The sequence below is a fragment of the Falco rusticolus genome, chromosome 8, assembly GCF_015220075.1.
Source record: "Falco rusticolus isolate bFalRus1 chromosome 8, bFalRus1.pri, whole genome shotgun sequence".
Lineage (NCBI taxonomy): Eukaryota > Metazoa > Chordata > Aves > Falconiformes > Falconidae > Falco > Falco rusticolus.
In genome coordinates this window covers 26,913,423-26,935,315 of record NC_051194.1, presented here as the reverse complement: position 1 = coordinate 26,935,315, position 21,893 = coordinate 26,913,423, and the positions used below count along the sequence as shown (strand labels likewise).

Here is a 21,893-nt window from a genome sequence, read left to right as displayed (position 1 = left end):
AATCTCTGAGTAATAATTTATATATATATAAATTATATACATATATCAAATAATTATTTGATAATTTTGGAAACCACCTAGAAAGGTCTTAAAATTAGCTTAATTATTTAAGGATACAAGTGAATTCAGAATGATGGTTCAGGAAATAATTAATTCTACTTTGCTCTAGAGCAGCCTTTCTGGGACTTTGGAGAAATGCTAGTTGTTTTTGTTAAGTTTGGTTGGAATTAAAAAGAAGTATGCTATGCTGCTTCTCATTGACCAGATGAATTAGGTCAGAAATATGCTTGTAATGGGAAATCAAATCCGAAACAGTCTTCCAAGTCTTTTTTTATAATCAACGCCACACTATTTGAAGAGTAGCAATGAGTTAGTCATGATGAACTCCTGCAAAAAGGGGGAATTTCAAGAACAAATAGGAACATGGAAAGAAATGAAATTAAACACCAGGTTATTGTATTTTACTTCATCAGTGTTAAACCAGCAGTTGTCAGATGGTTGTCCCTTCACGCCAGGATACCAGGCATATGTAATGGAGGCTTTGCCTTTGTCGGAAGGATGATGACGGATTAGTGCTTAGATGCTGAAATAACTCTGGTAGGAGATGGATACCCTTTAGCTAAGGGAAAGGGGGGGCTGCCAAGGCTGAATTTAACAAAACCAGACTTGCCCACAGACTTGCAAGCGCTCGCAGAGTGGATTTTTAATGCTGCAGGTGACATTGTTGCTGACTGAAGAATGTTCATCAAATCAGAAAACTGCTGATAAGCTGCCTTTCCCAAAAAAGGATCTCACAAACTTCTCCTGTAAATCCCTGCCTTTCATCATACCCTGGGAGGTGAGGTAGAGGACTTGTGACAGCTGTTATTTAGGTTCAGTTTATTAGGGTAATCGAATGGAGCTATAGAGAAAAAAAAAATATCTCAAAATATATCCTTTATGGCCTATGTATTAAAATCTGAATGAAAGAATAAGAATAATTGAGCCTATGCTTCCCTTTGAATATTTTTGTACAACACCGAAAATTGTGAGTATATCAAAACATGACTATATTGACTATTGTCACCCAGGTTCTGCTAAGGACATTTTACCACTGAACTGAATATATCGTAAAGGCAGTGATATGACAAACTCATTCAGCGGTATTTGCAAAATATATTTAAGACCAAATGTATATAAGGCCTGCTGGAACTTTATAAAATCAGTCTTCAAGACTGTATTGCCTCTGTTGTTGCCGAGTGTTTTTTCAAGCTGTTTTGATTTTTTTTTTTTTAAAGTTCTATTTATGAACCAGAAGGCTGGTAGGAACAAATAAGAACTTTGTTGAAGTTTCCATCAATTCCATTTGTAAGCCAAATATTTGGGGTGTTTTTCCAGAAGAGCCTGATCTTGTCTTACATAACTGTGGGTTTTGGTTGTATTTCTGTAACTAGAGCCAGACTTTGGAGCTTCAGGACTTTCTTGTGTGAGATTGTTCATTGCTGGGTTCCAAAGCAATTCCTTTTATTTTTGCACTATAAAGGAAGCACCTTTTTGGCAAACTTATCATATCAAATAACTAGGTAAGAAGTCTATTCTTTCCCATTGTACACATGGGGTTTTCCTTTCTGCTTTGCATACAGTGACGAGGTTTTTGAAGCATGTAATAGCATCCATAAGTAGAATTTAATTTTTTTTTTGGTCCTTTTGTATTTTCTGGAAATCTTACTATTGTCTTTTTATCAAAATATCACCATTAACTTGCTAGTGCTACGGACATCGTATTTTTCACTATCTTCTTCATTTGGTTGTGGATGGATTTAGTGCTTCTGAAATACTCTTTTTTTTAGCATGTATCAAACATGAGCATTTCTTTTGCTAATGCTCTGATCACTGAACCAGACAGAAAGCTCTGATGAGTGCTGTACACTTTGTAAAGTTGCATATAGGGCCCCCAACAGACATGTATAGTTCCTGGAGAGAGCAGCTGAATGTTAAAATAGATACTGTGGAGTGATGGTGTGTCTTGTTATTCAATTTGGATGAGTGAAAAATATATTTCAGTAAGTGTAGTTGGGCAGTGTGCTCTGTTGTATGTTAAGGAATAATTAGAATGGGGGATCTGAGTAAGAAAGACTTTCTATGATCTAGACCTGAATAGTTTAGTTATGTCTTGAGCACTATAGAACCTTCAGAGTTGTTGAACAGTAAAGATAAAGATAAATTGAATTAATTTATTTTGAATTTATATACATGCCTCTGCCTGCATTAATATTAAGTTCCACCCAAAATCTAAATAGAAAGACTGTAATCTTAGAAGTTCTCTCAATAGCATCAGCAAATCATTCTTGTTTACCCTACATGCTAATAAAACAGGAATATGACACTCCTGAAAACAAGATTGCAAAATACAGAAAATGTGGTCTGACATTTTTTTTCTCCCCAAAGGAGGGACTGCCACTAACTAAAGTATTTCTTATGAAAGCTCGATTGCTTAAGATGCAGAATATTAAGAGAGAAAAACACTTTAGGACACAGCCATGTCACCAGCTGTTACTCACCCTTAATGAAATTGTTAAGTGATATTCTTCATAAATAGGTCAGAGAAACTTTTGAATTGTGAAGAATGTTTTATCTCTTTCTTTGAAACGTTTGTATTAAATTTAGAACTGGTAATTCATTAAGCTCATTAGCTCTGACTAGGAGAGTAGAGCAATATCTAGGATATAGATTTCAAGGCTTAAAAATGTTAGTGCTTACAAATAAACATGAAAGCAATGTGTGGAGAAAAAATATGGGATCATAATATGTTTAACTGTTTTTTGAGCGTGGCCCTCTGGATTAATTAAGAACATTTTCTATATTCAGACACTTGAATATAAACAGAATACATTATGACTTTTGGTTAACTCTGTTTTAATAGGGAAAAAGAGAATGCATTATGATGAATACAGTGGAAACTAGCTGAGACTATATTTTGTTTGTTTGCTTCTTGGCTTCAGTTAAAAGAGGAGATAATAAATTAATTTTACAGGATCTCAACTCCACATTATATTATTATTGATTGATATTGAATTTAAACAGTAGAAGTTTTTTACATATATATACACACACTCTTGGGTGACCTGTTCTTTGTTCAGATTTGTAAGCAAGTAAAATGCTATGGAGCTCTGCCAAATGCTTGGTTTGTGATGAAACTTTTATTTAGTCTTAATAATTTCTGGTATAATGCAATAATTATCCAGAGTTAAGTCACAGATAGTTATACTGGCTTCCTTCTCAAAAAGAGGGAACTAGAGGAAACCAGGGGCTCAGTACTTGGGAACCATTGTAGAATCAGAGTCCTGTACTGCTGTAGTTTTCCAGTCACGGCGATTTTAGAAACAGCTTTTAAAGCGGTTTAAACATGCTGGATGTATTATGTGCTTGTTCCCAAGTATTTTCCTAGCTGCTTCTTTGACTTGCTTTGTGGCCTTGAGGTTATAATTAGCATCTTTGCCATTTCTGTAAAATGGGTCTAAGACCACCTAAGCAGTTAAGCACTTTTTGAGATTCCTGGTGGAAAAGTCATAATGCAAAATGATTTTTATCAGTTGCTTGATTTTTGAGGTAAATTTGCCAATGTGACATCACAAGCACATTCACACCAGAGGTGTTTAGAATTTAGTAGCTGTACATTTCCAACACACAGGGCTCAGAGGGACACCAGTTTTCACAGAAATGCAGTCCTGAAAGAAATCAGGTTTCCAAAACTCCATCCAATGCATGCTGTGCATGCCCAGTAATTAAATTTGTTGGTCCATCTTTATACCTGCATGTATTTGAATCCTCTCTGAATTGAAATCCTTGATTTTTTTTTTTAATTATTATTATTTTTTTTAAGGTAAATCGTCATAGAAGAAATCATTCCCAACATAACTTAACGCTCGCAGACATCATTAGTACACAGGACCACACGGTAAGCAATTGCTCTATAGAACTGATAAATCACTCTTGTTATTTTAAATGTGTATAATGTAAATGTTACACACGCTTTTATTAAAGAATAAATACATGAGGCTTTGGATGCCTCAAGATGTTAAGGGATTTGAGGGACTTTGATTAATCAATAAAAAGAATAATTTCAGAAGGTACAAAGCAATTTATATAGCTTGACTTTGCTGTTAATTCGGTTGTATTGGACTGATGTTTCATCAGTATTAATACTTGGTATAAAGGAATGTAACCATGTTTTTGTCTTGTCTTTGTCCATACTAAGGAGTTTTTAATTTTAATAACAAATTTTATAAGTAAAAGTGATCACAAAATTTAACAAAATTTTCCTTGACGTTCAAAGAATCTAGGGGGAATGAGAGTCATAAAGAGTTTTCTATTAAAAGACAATGAATATGCAAATACGGTTTCATCAAAGAAATGCTGGTATCAGTGGTGCTTTTACCTACACAAACTTTTCAGGATTAGGTAGGTTCAGGAGCTTTGAATTCTTCCAATTAAGAAAATTATAGAACCTATATGTTATAGTCAGAATTACTTTTCCTTATAGTTTCTAATATTGTTAGCTCAGAGTATTTTTTATTATTATTTGGAAACTCAAATATTTGCACATACATACTCCCATCTTTAATATTATTCTAAAAAGCAAACAAACCCAAACACAAAACCCCACACAATAATTCTACTTTCTTATTTCTGTGCTAATTCTTTAAGGCATTTTGGGTTATTTTCTCAACCTCCCATATGTTGAAAAGGTGCAGGAAGGGCAGCAGCTTAACAACACATGATGATATTTATTGAGACAGAAACAACAGAGCATATCATTAGGAAATATTTGGTATTCTTTTTTATTTAATATCATCCATTTGCTGAAGTATTGTAAATTGATCTTAAGCTGTCTCAGAAGTATTTTCCTGAAAATAAATGGAACGGAAAAGGGGATATTAACAGATGTTAAATAAGAGGAATATAGCACCCCAAACTGAGTCTGTAAAGATATTGTGGTCATCTTAGAATTCTTTTTATTTGTCTTTGTGGCAAAGTTGTTTTGTAATTCTGTAAATGGCTTTTATAGCAATTACAGAGAAGACTGTGCACATTATCAATTAATGAGGACCATGCCGATTTTTTTTTTTAAAGACAGCACCTGTACTAACTCAACCTGTACTATGACAATTACTTTGCTTAGCACTGAGTAGTCTCATATTAACTGAAGATCTTGTATTTTTGTGCTGTTCAATTTTGAGCTGTTTAATTTATAACAAATGCTGGATTTGAGCTATGTAATTTAAATCAGGACATTTTATACAGCCAACATTTGTTAGTGGATTTGATATTCCAGCTCAAGACAATTATAAGGAAAATATGATTGAGCAACAACATTTTCATCTGGAAGCATATCCAATTTTTAACATCTCAGAATGTGAGAATAGAGGTGATTCAGATATGATGTTGAAAATCGTATCTGCCTTTGGTTTTGGATTGGTTAAGAGAACAGTTTGGGAAGGGTGGTCAGTAAACTTTGAAAGCATGAGATTTTGGGTCTGATTCAGAGAAGCAATCGACAGCTTGAGTGGTTAGCCAATGCTCCTCCCAATTTCTCTTTCCAGATGGATAGAAATATTAAAAAGAATAACCTTTCTCATATGTTAGTTGGCATCTCTGGCCCTGGCCAAGCACCAGAACTTTTATGCTACAAAAATGAAAGGTTAGAAGGGGAAGAAAAATATCAAAAGATGTAAAGTAAGTTTGATTTAAAAAAAAAAAAAAAAGTAGGTGGAGATGGGAATTAAGTCCTATTTTAACTCTAATAGTTCATCCATCCATCACTAGATAAATAGTGACATGACTCTGCACAATAATCCCTACATACTTTCTCTCTTGGTTTTCTATGGCAATGATATGCATGACAGGAATTTGCATGAGATAAGTACAAATTATAGAAAATGCACACATTAATCTTCATGTACCTATATGAGAATTTCACGTAAATCATTGCCCACCAACCTACAGACCCTTTCATAGGTACAAAGAGATATGTGCACAATACATATTTCATTACATGCTGCATATCAACAACAGGCAAAATCTACGACAATAGTTAAACATATTACACTGTTAACATCATTATATGTTGTATAATCAAAATAACAGATATGTTTGATTTAAAAATCCTTACATTGCATGTTTTATTATTATTTAATGGCTTTGCAGACAGGAAAATTTTATTGAAACTGTAACAAAATTGACTTGTGATACGATTTACTATAAAGACCATGTAACGTTTCTGATGTCCCAGACAGACACTACTCAGTAATGTTTGCAAGGGAAAACAGCGCCTCTCTGAGTCATGGTTTTGCTGCTTTTCCCATTACTGACACAGCTGGGACATCCTTAGCTAATGAGACCTGATGTGATGGCAGGTCAATGGGTTTGGCTGAAGATCAGTCGTTTTGTTTTGTTTGTTCTTAAATTTTTAAATATAAATTTACATCATGAAAAAGAACTCTTATCCCAAATTGTATAGCCCAACTCTGCAAGGGATGTTTCAGCAGGTCATAGAGAACCAAATGTCTGTGAGGGCCTCTGGCTTAAGGAACGTGTTCAGAGATGTGGAGGGGCATAAACCGAGAGAGAAATGTAAAAAAATAAAATAAAAAAAAAACAACCAAAAACCAAAACCAAAAACAAAACCTGGGACTTGCTCCTCATACACCAAAGCTCAGGCACAATGTTGGTACCTTACAACCAAGCGTTGCAGCATCCTTTGTACCGACAGAGTCCTCACCCTGTTCTTGACAGGACAGAAAAGGGACGAGGTTTCAGTGACAGCAATAGCAGTGCATGGGATCTCCAGAGCTGACAGCAGGTGGCTAATATCACATACTGCCTTGTCCAGGTGACAGCTAAGGGCTTTGCCTTTCTGGGTGTGTTTTGGAAGATGCACAATGCGGCTGTATTTTCCGTTTGCATGTTGAGGACTGACAGAGCTGCTCCAGTTTGTTTTCTGCACAACACTAGGAGATCATTTAGTTCAGCTGGAAACTTGCAGGCACGTTCTCCCCGCACGTGGATGCACACCCGTGAAGTGTGACCTTTTCAGGGCTGGGGGGGGTGAGTGCCTCAGTACCAGAACTCATCCAAAAGATGGCACCACTTAAAAGCATGATGCATTTTAACATCTTGCATGAGCCTTGGTTTGGTGCTGACTCAAAGCAAAACGTGGCACCTATGAAGGCGATGTACCTTTTCCTGTTGTACAGATATTTGATGTTTCTCTGACATTGGTTACCACTAAACATGACTCTTTCTAGAATATGACGAGCAAGAGGCTTCTACAGAAGTATGGTGTGTTGCTCACAGCTATTCATGAAACTCAATATATCAAATGATACCTTGACATAATTTACTTGCAATATATTTTCAGCTAATTTTTTACTTATAGCTAGAAAATTGTCTTGTGTTAAGATAAATTTCTTCTTCATCAATAAACAGATTATTATTGTTTTTTTCTTCTAGGTTACTTCTGTGTACTGATTGACTTTAAATGCTCTTCTCAAATTTTTGGAAGAACTGACTGTATCAGAAAAAACGGGTGACTAAACTGAGAATTAGTGATAAAAGGCTCCCACACTAGATTAGCTAGATGCAGGCTCTTAGACATGTGCTAAGTGGATTCATTCATCTGAATAAATGATATGGTTATGACATGTGTGTTTTTTGTTTCTTGTAGGTAGTGGAGAAAGAAGGATACCTTCTAAAAGCTAAAATAGCAGATGGTGGCAAGAAATTAAGGTATTATAAATTAATGTTACAGAACTTATCAGTTGCAAAATTCAGAGTTGATGCATGTTTAAGTATAATTAGCTATTATTGCTGTTAATAGCCAAATTGCCATTGTTTCAGTATTAAGCCAATGTATGATTACAGTTCCAGAAACCAAGTGACAGCAGCGAACGGGCTTATTGCGTGCAATGATCGTGTGTCAATGTTAATCCCTATATTATTTATATTACACACATATTGAGGATGACCTTAAGGCACCAGGCAAACCAATATTATATTTCCCAGCGGGCAAATTTCAGGTGCTGAGTGTGTGCTTGAGGAGTCAGGGATGCGATGTAGGAACCCACCAAGTGGTGATGCCAAGAAAAGTTTATCAAAAATGATCAGCATGGCTGTGGTGAAAGTAATGTGAATGCTGCCTTTTTGAAGAGGATTTCCTATGGTTTGCTCTATTTTGATGCCTGTAAAGGAGTAGCAGTGATGTGACCAGCACTGTATGTTACCAGTGAGAAGGAGAGAGTAATGTCAAATATTTTTGGCCTGCAGAAAGGAGCCAGGTAATAAGTTCTCATAGCTGCTATAGGGCCTTCAACTATAAGGATCCAAGAAATGCTCATTGAAAAGGGAGCCTGGAGGTCACCGAGACCAACCTCTCTGTTGATGCAAGAACGCTGTCAACTCTTGGCCAAGGCTGCTGCAGCTGGGTGCTGCCAGAGCTTGGGATAACTTGCATTGCAGGAAAAGGCGGTGAAGCCAGGAATAAATACTCTGTTCCCCACTTGGACACAGGCAAGAAGCTTCTGCAGGGCGTGCGGAGGCCAGACAGGGCCTGTGGCCGTGCCTGGATGAGGGGGGAGCTGCTCCTTCCAGCCCATCAGGGGCCGGTAGCACCGAGCGGCTCCCGGCGTTGCGTGGGCGCAGGGAGGCGGCGGGGTGGCTCGGCCGCTTGCGGTTTTTGAATAGCCCTGAACAGCTTTGCCTGTTTTTGAAATTGCCTCGGAGATGGCGAGCACCGTATATATGTATATAGCGATGCAGCTATAGCGTGCTGCCATCAGGTGTCCGTTTGACAGAATGCAAATGCAGCCGCCGCTCGGGGCTCCTCCGGCGGCTCCCGGGAGCGGGGGGGCCGGCAGCCGCTGCCCACCGCAGCCGCCGCGAATCCCTGCGATATCCTCCTTAATTCTAGCGTGCTGCTGGTTCTATGGCTCTTACACAGAGAGGACGGGTAGGGGGATTCATCGCCCCTGCGTGCGCCTTGTCCGACTCCTTTCACTTCCCAAAACTTGCTGTTCGGGGGCTGGCTGGAAGTGGCATCTTGGATAGTGTTGGTGTAAAATTCTTTAGGGCTCAAAAACTCGCTGCACACATCCCATGCAATACAATGTGTGCCCATCTGTACAGACACTAATAGACATTAAAGCATTTCTTTAATTTTTATTAGTTTGTTTTTTGTTTTTTTTTTTTTAAATCTGATGTATGTCTCTATGGACAACCTGATAAAAAGGTTGTCTGGTTTATATCACTTTTATCTTTAGGTCACAAAGGTAATGAAGTTTTGATTTTAAAACATCACTTTTTAAATGAAAGAACCGTAGAATAAAAGAACTGGGGCATTTAATATTTTTTTTTTTGGGGGGGGGGGGGGGAAACTTCTTGCAGATAGTATGGTGAAATTCAGTTGCATCCACATAGCTTCTATTACTCCTATAGTCTCTTCCAAACCCACTACATTTTCTCTTTCCTGATGGAATTAAAGCGTTCATCCTTTAAAATTCAGAATGAAACTGACGTAAAGCATCTCACCCGATGTAACTTAAGCTATAGTTTTCATTGACTTCTTATTTCTTTGTTGTTGACTTCTTATGTGAAAACCACAAATAGAAGTACATTTTTAAATATTTTTTTGTAGTGAGGTCTAGGTTGAAATGAAATGTTTTCAAATCTTGGCAAACTTCCTAGTTTATTTGATCAGAAATTTGACCCTTAAGAAGATTGCACACAAGTCTGGGGCCTCCAAACGCCATTACTGATCTGTATATCTCAGCTAGAAGAACCTGCCCTGCAAACAGCTGGAACAAGCAGCACTCTGTCCATGATGCAGAAATGCTCCTCTCCATAGCTAATGTCAAACACTTGGAATAAGTTGGGTACTGACGCTAAGGTGTGTCACAAGGGTTTTAATTTAGTAATCCATATTTATCCAGGATATCTAAGCCATGGCAAAATCTGTTTCAACTGGCACAGACCATACTTGGCCACTTTACTCCCCTGTGCACTTACAAGACCTTTTTTGAGTAGGGGAAAAAAAAAATTAAAGAAAATGAAAAAGAGCTCACATTGTCCTTATCAATAGACAACTTGTATTCAGTACCTTGATGGTGATTCTCACCTACAGCCCTTGTTTTCTAAGGATTTAAAAAATAGTTAACTGAGGTTGAGCAGTTCTTTATGCCAATATACACAATCTGCAGCTATGACCATAGGCCACATTAGCTAAGAATACAGCTTTATAGTGGTAATAAAGTCAGCTGAAAATTTCAAATTTACTTACAGACACCATCCTTTTGTTGGAAAATGTTTGTCAGTGATGGTCTGGCAGTTTTCTAAAACCCTGCTGTTTCTGTCTCTTCCCCAGTGCCCCTCTCTTTATCCCATTAACATGGCATAAAAAATGCAGTCCTGATTTCTTTGGACGTCTTGCTCTCCTTCACAGAGAGTTTCTTCCACTGTTGCCTCTTGTTAGCCATATTTTAGGGATGATCACACTGGGTGAAATCCTGCCCACAATGCAGCAAGTGCAAGTTCCTCTGATCATGCCAGTGGTGTTAGTGCTTCATCTGTAATGTTGGTTATGCTTCTTAAGCTGATGACTGAAACATATTAAATAGGGAAGTCATTAATAGAAGAGCTGCCTGTTGCTGTGCCTGATGCACAGTTTGATGGGCTATTGAGTGCAGCAGAGCTGAGATGGATCTGGAAGTGAGCATTGTGAAGACAGGCTTTTAAACTCAAAAAAGCCAACTTTTGCTAGAATAAAAAATGGGTGTGTTGAGTTACTCAGGAATACCTACTTAGAGAACTCTCATAGGAACTAGGCAAGATAGAAAAGAGAGGAAAAAGAGTTTTCTAACAGCTCCTCCCTGGGCCCTCCGTGTCCTTACATTCAGTTCCCTCCTTTTAACACACCACAACATACACATGAAACTGCCTGTTTGTCACACACGTTTTCAGGTTTGCTCTAAAATGTTCAGTTTTGTGGTTTGCGTTCATGTAAAGCAAATAAATGGTGGGATTATGAGCGTTTTTAAATATCAGATGTTATGACCCCCAAATTGGAGAGTCAAACTTTGGATGTTGATCTAAAAATAGTTTTGTACCAGATCAGATCCATTTGTTTATGATTAAATGGTGGTTTGAAACATCACGTTATATGTAATATGCATAATGCCATTTTCTTCTGAGTTTATTATTATGTTCTTTTGCATCAGGGGACACTGTTTTGCATATCTATGTGTGTTTTAACTTCTCCTCGGCCCTAGCAGTTTGCCAGGTCTCTAGTGCTGTACCATGAACTTCTAAGGTTTAATGGTTACTTAAACCTCTCTCAGATATCATTCTTGTCTTCCTTGCTCGCCTGTAAATTTTTATTTTAGGGAAAGAAGAAAGTATTTGGGACCTTTAAAAACAGACCTTTTGCTAAGCTCTCTATAGTCAGATTGCAATTACATTTTTCCTTCTCAGTCCCATTCTATGTGTTGGTTACCAGAAGTGTACCAGCTATTTTGAAGTCCTCTAAATGCTTGTGAACTTTAAGAATGTGTGAATAATCCCACTGTTTTCCTGTGGTTAATGCACCATGGTGGAAAAGGACCATACATAGGCTTCAAAACACAAAGGAGGAGAAGGAAGGCCTTCCAGTTTGTTAAGTCGCACAGAGGTATAATTAGGATGGTGTGCAACTCCATCAACATTGGTGGGAATGTACTGCTGATGTTGAGTTTAAACTGATATTGTTTATTTGTTTGTTTTAACTGATATTATTTAAATGCTGATATTGACTTTGTTTCTGACATGAAATAGTTTGAAAAGTCTACAAATGGTGCATCTTTTACCTCCTGCTTGCATGCCTTACTGATTTTTTTTTTTAATTTATTTTATTTTTAAGGAAAAACTGGTCCACATCCTGGATTGTTCTCACTGCTCGGAAAATAGAATTCTACAAAGAATCCAAGCAGCCGACGTTGACCAACCTGGTAGGCAATCGACCATCCGATACACTCTGCTTCCTTGCAACTGTAATTTCAGTATAAAAAGTTTGGCCTTTACACAAGGCTAATTCAGACTGAGCAGACAACCTTCCAAGGTTTGAGAGCAGCTGAAGGAAAATGCCATGATAAACTCTTAATCAGATGTAGTGTATAAGAAGAAATGGGACTTAGCATGTCCTTTATTAAGAGGTGCATTTTGAGAATAATTGCAAAGTGAGACAAATGGTGAGTGACTAGCCAGTAATGTGAAGGTAACACTTTAAATTAAGGTGCCATTTATAAATGCTTTATTCTTATTTATGAAAATGATCACTAAATGCAGCTACTTCCTCAAATAATGTATTATAAAGTATGTTATAAAATGCATTAGTAATAAATGCTTAACAGATGATGCGATGAGAATCTGTTGCAAAGGATATTGTGAGACGTAAATTATATTAAACCATGTATGTGCATCTTTAATACATGAATTTAACTTGTTATCTACCATCCTATAAAGTGGCTTATACATTAATAAATAATAATAAATTATTTATAAATGGCACCTTAATATAGGGTGTTACCAAAGCAGAAAACATTCTAAGTTAGCAAAGTGATTTTTTATCGTAGTATAGATGTGACATCTACCATATCCCACTAACCTTCCTGAATATTTCTATGACTCCATCTAATGCAGCTAATGCAATTTCTGTAGCCTGTAGTTACTACAAAGTGAAATTTGCAGTACCTTTTTATTGTGCCCCAAGGAAAAACCACCGATCTTAGTCTTCAGAGATGTGACAGCTACGTTGCGCAAGCAATAACGGCGTGTATCCCTTCAGCGCTAGTTACTGCCGAGTTTGAGCCGATGAACTTGAATGTGGGCCACAAAAGGGGAATTCAGGAAATGTGTGACACTGTGGGCAGCGAAGGGACAGGTTTGACAAAGCCCTGTTGTGAAAGGCTCTCAAGGCTTGATCAAACCTGCCAAACCTCATTGGCATGATGGGTGGCCACAAAGGTGCTCTCTTTGGCAGGAGTCACAAACAATAAGCTAGGTTGGTTTTTTTTTCCATGGCAGGTGATGCAAACCTTTCCTTCTATACATTCTTGATCTACCAATGCCACCTGCATTAAATCAGCTTTAAAGAATGCCATTCAATGCCTTACTTTTTTGGAAAGAAGGTAGGGTTGTAGCAAAAAAACACTAAACAGCTGAAACAATAAAAATAAATAAAGGGTAAAATCTGGCACTTTCTGCTTGTGTTTGTGCTAGTACAGCTAGAAAATACAAGTTTTCTGCAGCCATGAAAACAGTACAGCTTGAATTAATGGGTTGGGTTTTTTTCAGTATTGTGTTTTCCTTAAAGTTGAATCATGTTATTTTAAAAAAAATAAATTCAGATGAACTTACTAGAACTAGTCTTATAATTTACTAGCTTTCTTATACTTCTACCTGCAACCTTGTTTCCTCTCTCTTTGCAAGCCCTCACCCACATCCCAGGGTATAAATGGGCCAGCAGAAATTCAACACGCAGGAGGCTTGATTTTGCTCTGAGACTCCTCCACATGGTTAAAATTCCCATTAGCTCTTTAGAGGTTTAGATTCTGAAGTAGACCTGCCTGAAGAATGAGTCTCTGGCCCATATCTCAATCTGTTTAGCTAAAAAAATTAAGGTGTGTTATGAGAGAGGTTCGTCTGAGAAGTCAGCCCCTTTCACTGAAGTCTCAGTCATCAACAGTGCTCACAGTCAGTGAGATAACATCTACTGCCTCCTGTGTTGGGAAGAACACAGACATATTGATCCCATATTTTGCTCATTATGGTGAAAAAAAAAAAAAGTGTGTGGGTTTATTTTGTTTTATTTATTTATTCCATGATAGATCTGAGCACTGGGGCTTTGAACTCAATGTTAAAGAGGTGAAAAAAAGCTGTTAAAGTTACATTTTCTGTCTATTGCGTATTTATTTACCATTGCATGTAACTTATGCAATGGTAAATAAACAAATTGGGTAAAGCTTGAAAACAACAAGAGCTGTCAGCATTCAAAATCTTATAACCCAATTTCCTAAACTCAAATTTCACACATCAAAAAAACCTAAATCGTCATGTTGATCTCATCTGATAAAGCAAATTCTATGCTTATTTCCTTTGTAAACCATTTAACCAGATATAAATTTGATAGTGGAAAGGAAATAATACAAAAAGGATTCATTAGAAATCATTTGTTTACTGATTTTATTATTTTTTCCAGCTGTAGTTTACTTTGGGGAAAGGCAAGCTCAGCCATTAATTAAATAATGTAATAGGAGCAATGTTCATTCACGATAGTATGGCTTATAACAAAGCAGTTTTATTGTTAGTAGGAAAATGATGTGACTTAAAAGAAAGATTAATGTTCCTTTGTATTATAAATATATTAATTCATTAATTATTAAATATTAAATACTGTACATGAAGTGAAAATTTAGACTAAGACAGCATCATTATAAAAGGAATGATATTTTACAATAAAAGCAACAGGAGAGAGAGGGAAATGAAAGCACATTCTAATCATACCTCTTTTTTCTGATGATAGGATAACACTTAGAGGTGATTTAAAATTATATTTACCAAAATCTGGAGTAATATTCTAATGCAAAGAGCTGGTAATCGCTAAAGGGTGTTTTTGTTGTTCCTTGCTCTGTCTGTAGACATAGGACTCTCTGTAACAACTTCCCTATTGATTCGCATTGAGAAAAGTGGGATCCATAGCTTTCTGGTGAAACTGGTGACCACATCTGGTATTATCAGTAATAGAGCACAACAATTAAAGCACACAGAAGAAAGAGTCAGAAAATAAGGTTGTTTACAAATATTACTGAAAATGCAGGTTTGCATCCTGTGTAGCTAAATCATTATCGTTTGCTGCTGCCTTGGTTGTCTGTGGTAGTATTTTTGATATACTATTTTATTTTTTTGTTATCATTCACATGAATATAACTTGCTTTTTGTTTTAAATTCAGGACATTGTGATCTAAATGGATCACAGCTCCGTTCTTTCTTACCAGTGTTAAATCTTGTTATCGGTTGGTCCTTCTGACCAAGACAAAGTAGTCTGTTTATTCCCGGAGATAGTGTATTCAACAGAGGTTATTTTAACCTCAGGTTATTAGTCCATCTGCAAAGTAATTTAGTGACTGAAAACGCTGCTGAAATCCATATTCATGTTTCAGAAGATTTCATTGTAGCAGACACTTGTATCAATTTGCAGCATAACCCCCTCCAACAACACTGATATAACATAATTGCTCTGACTGCAAAACACAAAGCAAGGACGCGGAGTGTGCAGGCTTTCCCCGTAACCTTAACTTACTTCCTTGTAGTGTCTCTGGGTAATGCATGAAATGGAAAGCAAATGGAGTACCAGGATGGTGTTTAGGCCAGGATGAATTTTCAGGCGGTTTTCCTGGGGTCCCTGTGGATTTAATCAGGGCTTCCCACTGAGTGAAGCTCCCCAGGCTGACGTGCATGAGGGGTGGTTTAAGGCTTGGTGGTTCCGAATGATTTTGCATGGAGTCTTCATCAGAAGGCTCATGTACTGTGCCATGCCCAGGAGTCTCCTGTGGTGTTCAGAGACACTTCTTATTCCATTGTGGGCAGAACTTTTCAATTCTCCGAAAGAGAAGTTTTCCAGTTGATTATTGCACACGGCAGAAACACGTGCATCATCCCAACGCTGTGAGCTTGTAGCTCATCCTTTCTAGAAAGGGAGATGCACATGCTTATACTTTTCTGCTTATTGCAAAATCAGAGCTGTAAACAAACTCCAGATTACTACAACAACAAAAAATTAAACACTGAGTGTACAGAGGAGCCCAAGTTCATTTTTGTGCAGTCGCGGAAATCAGAGATGCCAAAATCCTATTGAGTTCACTATTCCGTCTTCCTGCAAAACTTCCCTGGGCTTTCCACTGTTATTTCTCACTTCAGTGTGAAATGCCATGGCAGTTTTCCTGCGGAAAACATTCCTTAGCCCAGTATCCTTCACTATCAAGAAACTATTTCCTATTTCTTTCTTTCTGTTTTAATCTCTTCTTTTCATCTCGCTACATGTTTCCGAACTTTCTTGACTCTTTCAGCTGGCGGAACAAGGCTGCCCTTCTTTGTGAAGTCTTTTCAGGCTCAAACTGTCCTTCTGGGTAATTTTTTCAAAGAAGGCGGGGTGGCCCGCTGTGCCAAGGCTCCGTTGTGTGTTGGTGATGGGTCACAGAGCTGCCCCCTGGGCATGGCACAGACCTGGGCATTGCCTGGGGTCCTGGGGGGGGACACGCCCTCGGGTATCTGCTCGCCAAGGGGAGTGATCTAGTCGAAGCAGGCACCATAGCCCTATTTATAAAAGTATAATACAGGAATATTGAAAATTCATTTATTTCCTCCCCCTCATTTGAATCCTTGTTTGCAGGTTGGTGCTTGTCTGTTGGTTTTTTGTTGGGGTTTTTTTTTTTCCCTCAACTTTGTCACTTTTGCTGTGCAAACACTAACTGATTAAATTTCACAACACCTTTGTAAAATCAAACATCAATACTGCAGTTTTGATCTGTTATTAAAAATTCAGAAGGATTAAGTTCTTGTCAGAGGCCAAGCAGGAAGTCTGGGGTGGAGCTGGGGAAAAAAAATCTGAAGCCTGCTCTTCCACTGGTTTAGCCACAGGAACATTCTTCTGTTTTGAATAGCATATTTCTTCCATTAAAAAAATAATTAAAAAAAAGTAGAAAGGAACAAAGGCACACAGGACTGTCAGTTTTAGGGGAGTTGAACCATGGTGGTTTTATGGTTTGGCAACTGGAGAACATAATTACAACTCCAGTACTGAAAACTGCCAAAGACTCTGCCTGCAAATTACTCGACCAGGATATTTTACTCTGCTTCTTCTAACCTAAATAGGGCCTTTTCTACCCATCTCAAAAGCATCCTGGAGAACACGTGGGGTTTTAGCCTTTAATAATAAAATCAGAGAAGTTCAGTGAGCAATCTTTGGAATGCTGATTGTGTGGCTGATGCTGGACTGGCCATGCTTAATTTCCACGAAGTCTGTTTTCTTTATCACTGATGCCATTTGTTTAAGGTAAAATAGCTTAAGAACAACACAGCAAAAAAAAGATGCATCAAGCTGATTAACTACATTATGTGGATATTACTCCATATCTTACCCAAAAGGGACTTCTTAGTGCTTTATATTGTTACCAGTACTATCTTTACTGTTGTATGGGATGTGCAGTAACCTAATCTACAAAGCCTACTCTACGTGGGCTTTGCCAGAAGTGCTGCACAGGCAGAGTCCCTGGAGAAGAAGCTTAGATGGCAAATGAGGATTATTGTGCTTTACACCAACTCCCAGCAACGTAAATGATGCAGGCAAACAAATCTGTTCTTTGAATTATTTGTATCCACACAGAGGAGCTGGGGAGGCAGAGCTGTGTTGCTCCGGGATGCAAACACTGATGTTGCGAAGGAGCAAACCGTGTGGAGCTACCCTCATGTTGAGCACTTTCTGGGTGTCACACATGCCCTCAAAGCCTTGTTTTTTAGGAGCTAGAAATGACAATTTGTTTGGAGAAAGGAGTTATCTTGTCTTACAAATATGATGTATGTTCTTGTCTAGTTTCTGTCCTTTCCAGCTGCATCCATTTAACTTTGCATTGGGAAAACCCACAAAACTTTACCTTTAAACCCAACAGGCTTTCAAGAGGTTTTGCAAAGTAAGCATTTCAAATAGCTGGTCAATGTGTATGCATTTGTATTTTGATCCATTCTATGTTATATGAGACTGTTTTTTAAACTATCTAATAATTTTTAAAATTATGTATCTAGTATAAAAAAATTATTTCTGACTTAAGACACCTCAGGAGTGGTTATTTAACAATACTGGGGAATAATGAACTCTTTTCCAGTAATACCAGCAGCTATTCTACAACTGTCACTTGAACTTGTCTTGTTTTAGCTGATAACTGCCCCTGTTTGTGAAAAGTCGTTATATTCATGGTGGATTTTTCTCCCCCTTTTTTCTTTCTAGAAACCAGGATATAAACCTGAGTGTGTGGATTTGTGTGGTGCTCGCATTGAGTGGACCTCAGAGAAATCCAGCAGAAAGAATGTCTTTCAGGTAAGAGGCAATGCATGCATTTCATTGCTCATTTAAGTATCGAGTCTGTTAAGTTAAGGGGTAGGTTTTACTTCCTTGGTTTTAATAACGAGAGACTGATTTAATGCACCAGTTTTCTTACCAATACTGGAGTGTAACATTTTATCAAGCATCAGTTTACTATTTTTCTAAGAGAAGGATTTCTGATGACTGAGTCTGCTAAACACTTGAGAACCTGTTGATTTATTGATTAATGCTCTATATTCAATTTGTTTTTAAAACTTAGTAGTTAATTGCTTTGGGTTCAGGCCTAGAATCTTGACCTAAAGGACTTCCATAAACACAACTTCTTCAAACTGCTTACACAAGCACTGCTCCAACACGGTGCGGTTACTCTGTTTATTTTTATTGCTGTTCAGGGTCCTCAGACAGTGATGACCTAGGTTCATTTCTGGAAGGGGAGGGGAGGGGAGGATTTTAAAAGCTTGCCTCTGTCAGGGCCAGCATAGAAGAACATGCATTTCTCATAGGACTATTCTTCATTGATGGAAAATACTATTATTTAATTACTTCATCTAAATCCCATTGAATTGAAAAGGAGGATCAAGGCCCAAGATGATGAAAGGATGAGAAAAGTGTTAATGCAAGGTTAACATTCCAGGATCTAGGGGCTAAAATAGTCTATTGCAACATCTTCAGGTTTTGGACATAACCCAGCTGCCATGAATATCAGAAAAAGGGTGGGGTTTTTTTTTGTTTCACTAAAAGTTGCATCAAGCCACATCAAAATATTATTCTCTATGAACTGAGTTGTTTCCCAGAGTTCAAACGTTAAGAATTTTTTAACAATACAAACAATAAAGAGAGGAGAGACGCAAAAGGGAACATGTCAAGGTCAAGATACTGTTAGTTACCGTATAGCCCTTTGGCATCATCACCAACAAAATATGCTGGAGGAACCAACTGTGCCTGGGTTTAAGGTTTAAGGAAGAAAAAAAGCACCACACATACAAAAACCCTAAGGAACTGTATGTGGCTTCTTGAGAAGAAATCTCTTTGGGTCAACTGGGTGTTACGGAGGCTTTTTCAAGGTTTATTTTTCTAGACATCTTTCTAAAGTGCATGTAATATTTAGAAATATTCCTCTTTTTCAAGACAGTGAGACTTATGCTTCTATACCCCCCACGTCCTTCAGGTTGTCTTGAGACAACACTTGGAGCTTTGTCATTTCCTCGGTATTTTTAGAATAAATATTTTGGTTTTGCTGTCAATCTTCAGCTTTTTCACTTGGAATGTGATTAAGGATAACCTTAGCCTTCACTTCTGCAACCCCCTGAGCACTCTGACAGATATTCTGAGCTTCTAGGGTTTATTTCTCATTTTGCAGTAAGCAAAATTTCTGTTTAGAAATGCATATTGGAGTGGTGATTCATTGCAGCTAATGCGTTTCCAACGTAAAGACAAATGAAGCTGTTATTGATTTACCAAACTGGTTGTACGAAGACTTTGCAATGCATTTTCTTCTCACTTCTGTTAGTGTGAGGTGTAACTCCACTGAATCAGAATAATGTGAGAAAGGAAACTCATGCACTACTGTTTGAACCCATTAAAATGTGTCTTCATCAAGCCAATAAGTGAGTGGGAGAGACATTAAGAAGTAAAAGCATGGGAGGAAGGACATATGTTAAGACACATTTTGAAAAGGGATGGAGCATTGTTTAGACAGAGAACTACAAGAAGATTATGCCAGATGGTAAGAGCGAAAGAGGAGAAGGCTTTGGCATCAGTAGTGGTGACATTTTGGGAAAGGAAAGGACTGAACGAGACTGGTGCTACATGAGCAGATAGAGTGGGAAGGGGACTAGAGAGAGATTGAAGATTTATGAGATAGTCTGGAGGGATTCCAAGGCGAGTTCGAAAGCGAAGAGGTCAGTTTGTACCTGGGTACTGAATATTTCTGGAAACACTTCTGATGTTCTACTTATCCCTAGTGGGTGGGAATAATATTGATAATTTATGTCTACTTATTCATAGATTTGTTCAAATGAAAAGAACATGGGTGATCTTTTAATTATTTTTTTTTTTTGCGACCTAAATATAGATGTATTGCATTGCTATTTGATTAAATACATTAGCTGCCAAACTCTGAAATGATCAGAAATAAGGATGATTATATCGTCGATGCATGGCAACAAAGCATAGTTGGTGGGGTTTTGTTTCATTACTTTCTGAATAATAAAACATTCTTTTTGGATTCAAACAGAGCACTGGTTGCTTTCTGCTAATGTGTCGTACCAGGAGTAGATGCAGAATGTTGAGTTTGATTTAGCCTGGGTGCTCAATTTGAGTTCATGAATTATAGATTAGAAATAGAAAATTAATATTGAGATTTTGGTTTGAAGAAAAAGAAGGAAATCTTGAATTTAAAATCTAAGCATATGACAGTTAATGGATGGTAACAAGAAGATGGAGTGTAGGAGTATCGTAAAGAAAACTAACTGGAAACATGATTGAGGGGGGCGGGGGGGGAAGAGGAACTGCAAGTAAATGATATTCAGGCAGGAAGATTTGGGTTTCTGGTCTTGATCATGAGGTTTTCAGCTGTGTTACTCCACTCATTTTAATTGAGCTACTCCCTGTTTAACAGGATAAGTCTGATCTGTCTCTCACACTATCCAATTTGTGCATGCAATCTATTTCTGTTCCTGATGAACATATTACGTGGGGTTTTTTTGTTTTTCAAGTTTTCCTTAATAGTAACTGAAAATATGCACATCTCACAAAATATAACCTTCAGATTTTCCTTAATTTATTTTATTGATGATATAGCTAGCACCAAGGGAAGGGACAGGTTAGAAACAGCTTCACATGCTACGGGGAAGTGTAGCAGTTTGCAGTGAGATACCGTGCTGTTTGTTCTTGTTGGCTGAATGACATGATATACTAGGTCTTCATCAGAGGAGTGGTGAATAATAGAAGATTTATGTTCAAATCACATGCTTTAAATATTTCTGCTAAGTGCTAGTTTGCTCTTTGGTGTTTAGCCTGAAATTTAAAGCACTGAGGATTAAAAGGATTACAACATAATCTTAAATAATCCTAAGTGTCATTTACAGAGAGATGGTTGTAATAACTAAATAAAACCATGTTCAGGGATGGCAGTGTTGTCAGTCAGCAACTGGAACAGAAACAGCGCCTATGTCACTCTGTCATTCTCCTCTTTCCTTTTTTTTTGCCTTAGTTTGATATTGGGTAGGTGTGTTTTGATTCTGGTTATCAAAAAAGAAAATAACATGATGGGCTGCTTCTCGATCAGTACTCATATGGCTGCTGAGGCACCAACAGTGAGGATAGTTTACAGATTTTCTTAGTAATCAATGTTTTCTGCTTCTAGTAAACTTTCCAACTGGAGTTTATTCTTTCCTCTGCTTTACTCACCCTCTATTCCAAGTCAAGCAGCCCTTTTAATTTCAAATTCAGCCCAGACGTTGTGGAAGATGTGCTCTTGACCCCTGGCTTCATAATTCTGGAGCTTCATTAGCACAAAGTCTTGTGGCTGTAGACTATTTCCTTGAAGAGGTTTTGGAAGATTTCTCTCAGATGGTTCAAAAAAGAAAAGGAAAAATAGGAGAGAGGTGAAGAGTGCAAAAAAAGGTCACAGGCAGCATGCTTATGAATTGGTGAAGCTGCTTTGTTCTCTTAATAGCACTATTCATTTAACTAACAGACATTTTCCAGTTTCATTAGTAATTTTTGTCCC

The 21,893-nt window shown here is 37.6% G+C and overlaps 1 protein-coding gene across 5 annotated transcripts in view; it reads left to right on the top strand.

Annotated features, from left to right (window-relative positions):
• Positions 1-21,893, top strand: part of ARHGAP15 (Rho GTPase activating protein 15) — a 348,150-nt gene that overhangs the window by 58,998 nt on the left and 267,259 nt on the right. For all 5 annotated transcript variants that reach the window (XM_037397076.1, XM_037397074.1, XM_037397075.1 and 2 more), the window contains 4 exons: positions 3,863-3,937; positions 7,706-7,767; positions 11,927-12,014; positions 18,065-18,154. In XM_037397076.1, the coding sequence (XP_037252973.1) occupies positions 3,863-3,937; positions 7,706-7,767; positions 11,927-12,014; positions 18,065-18,154 (315 nt within the window). The remainder of the gene's footprint in view (positions 1-3,862; positions 3,938-7,705; positions 7,768-11,926; positions 12,015-18,064; positions 18,155-21,893) is intronic.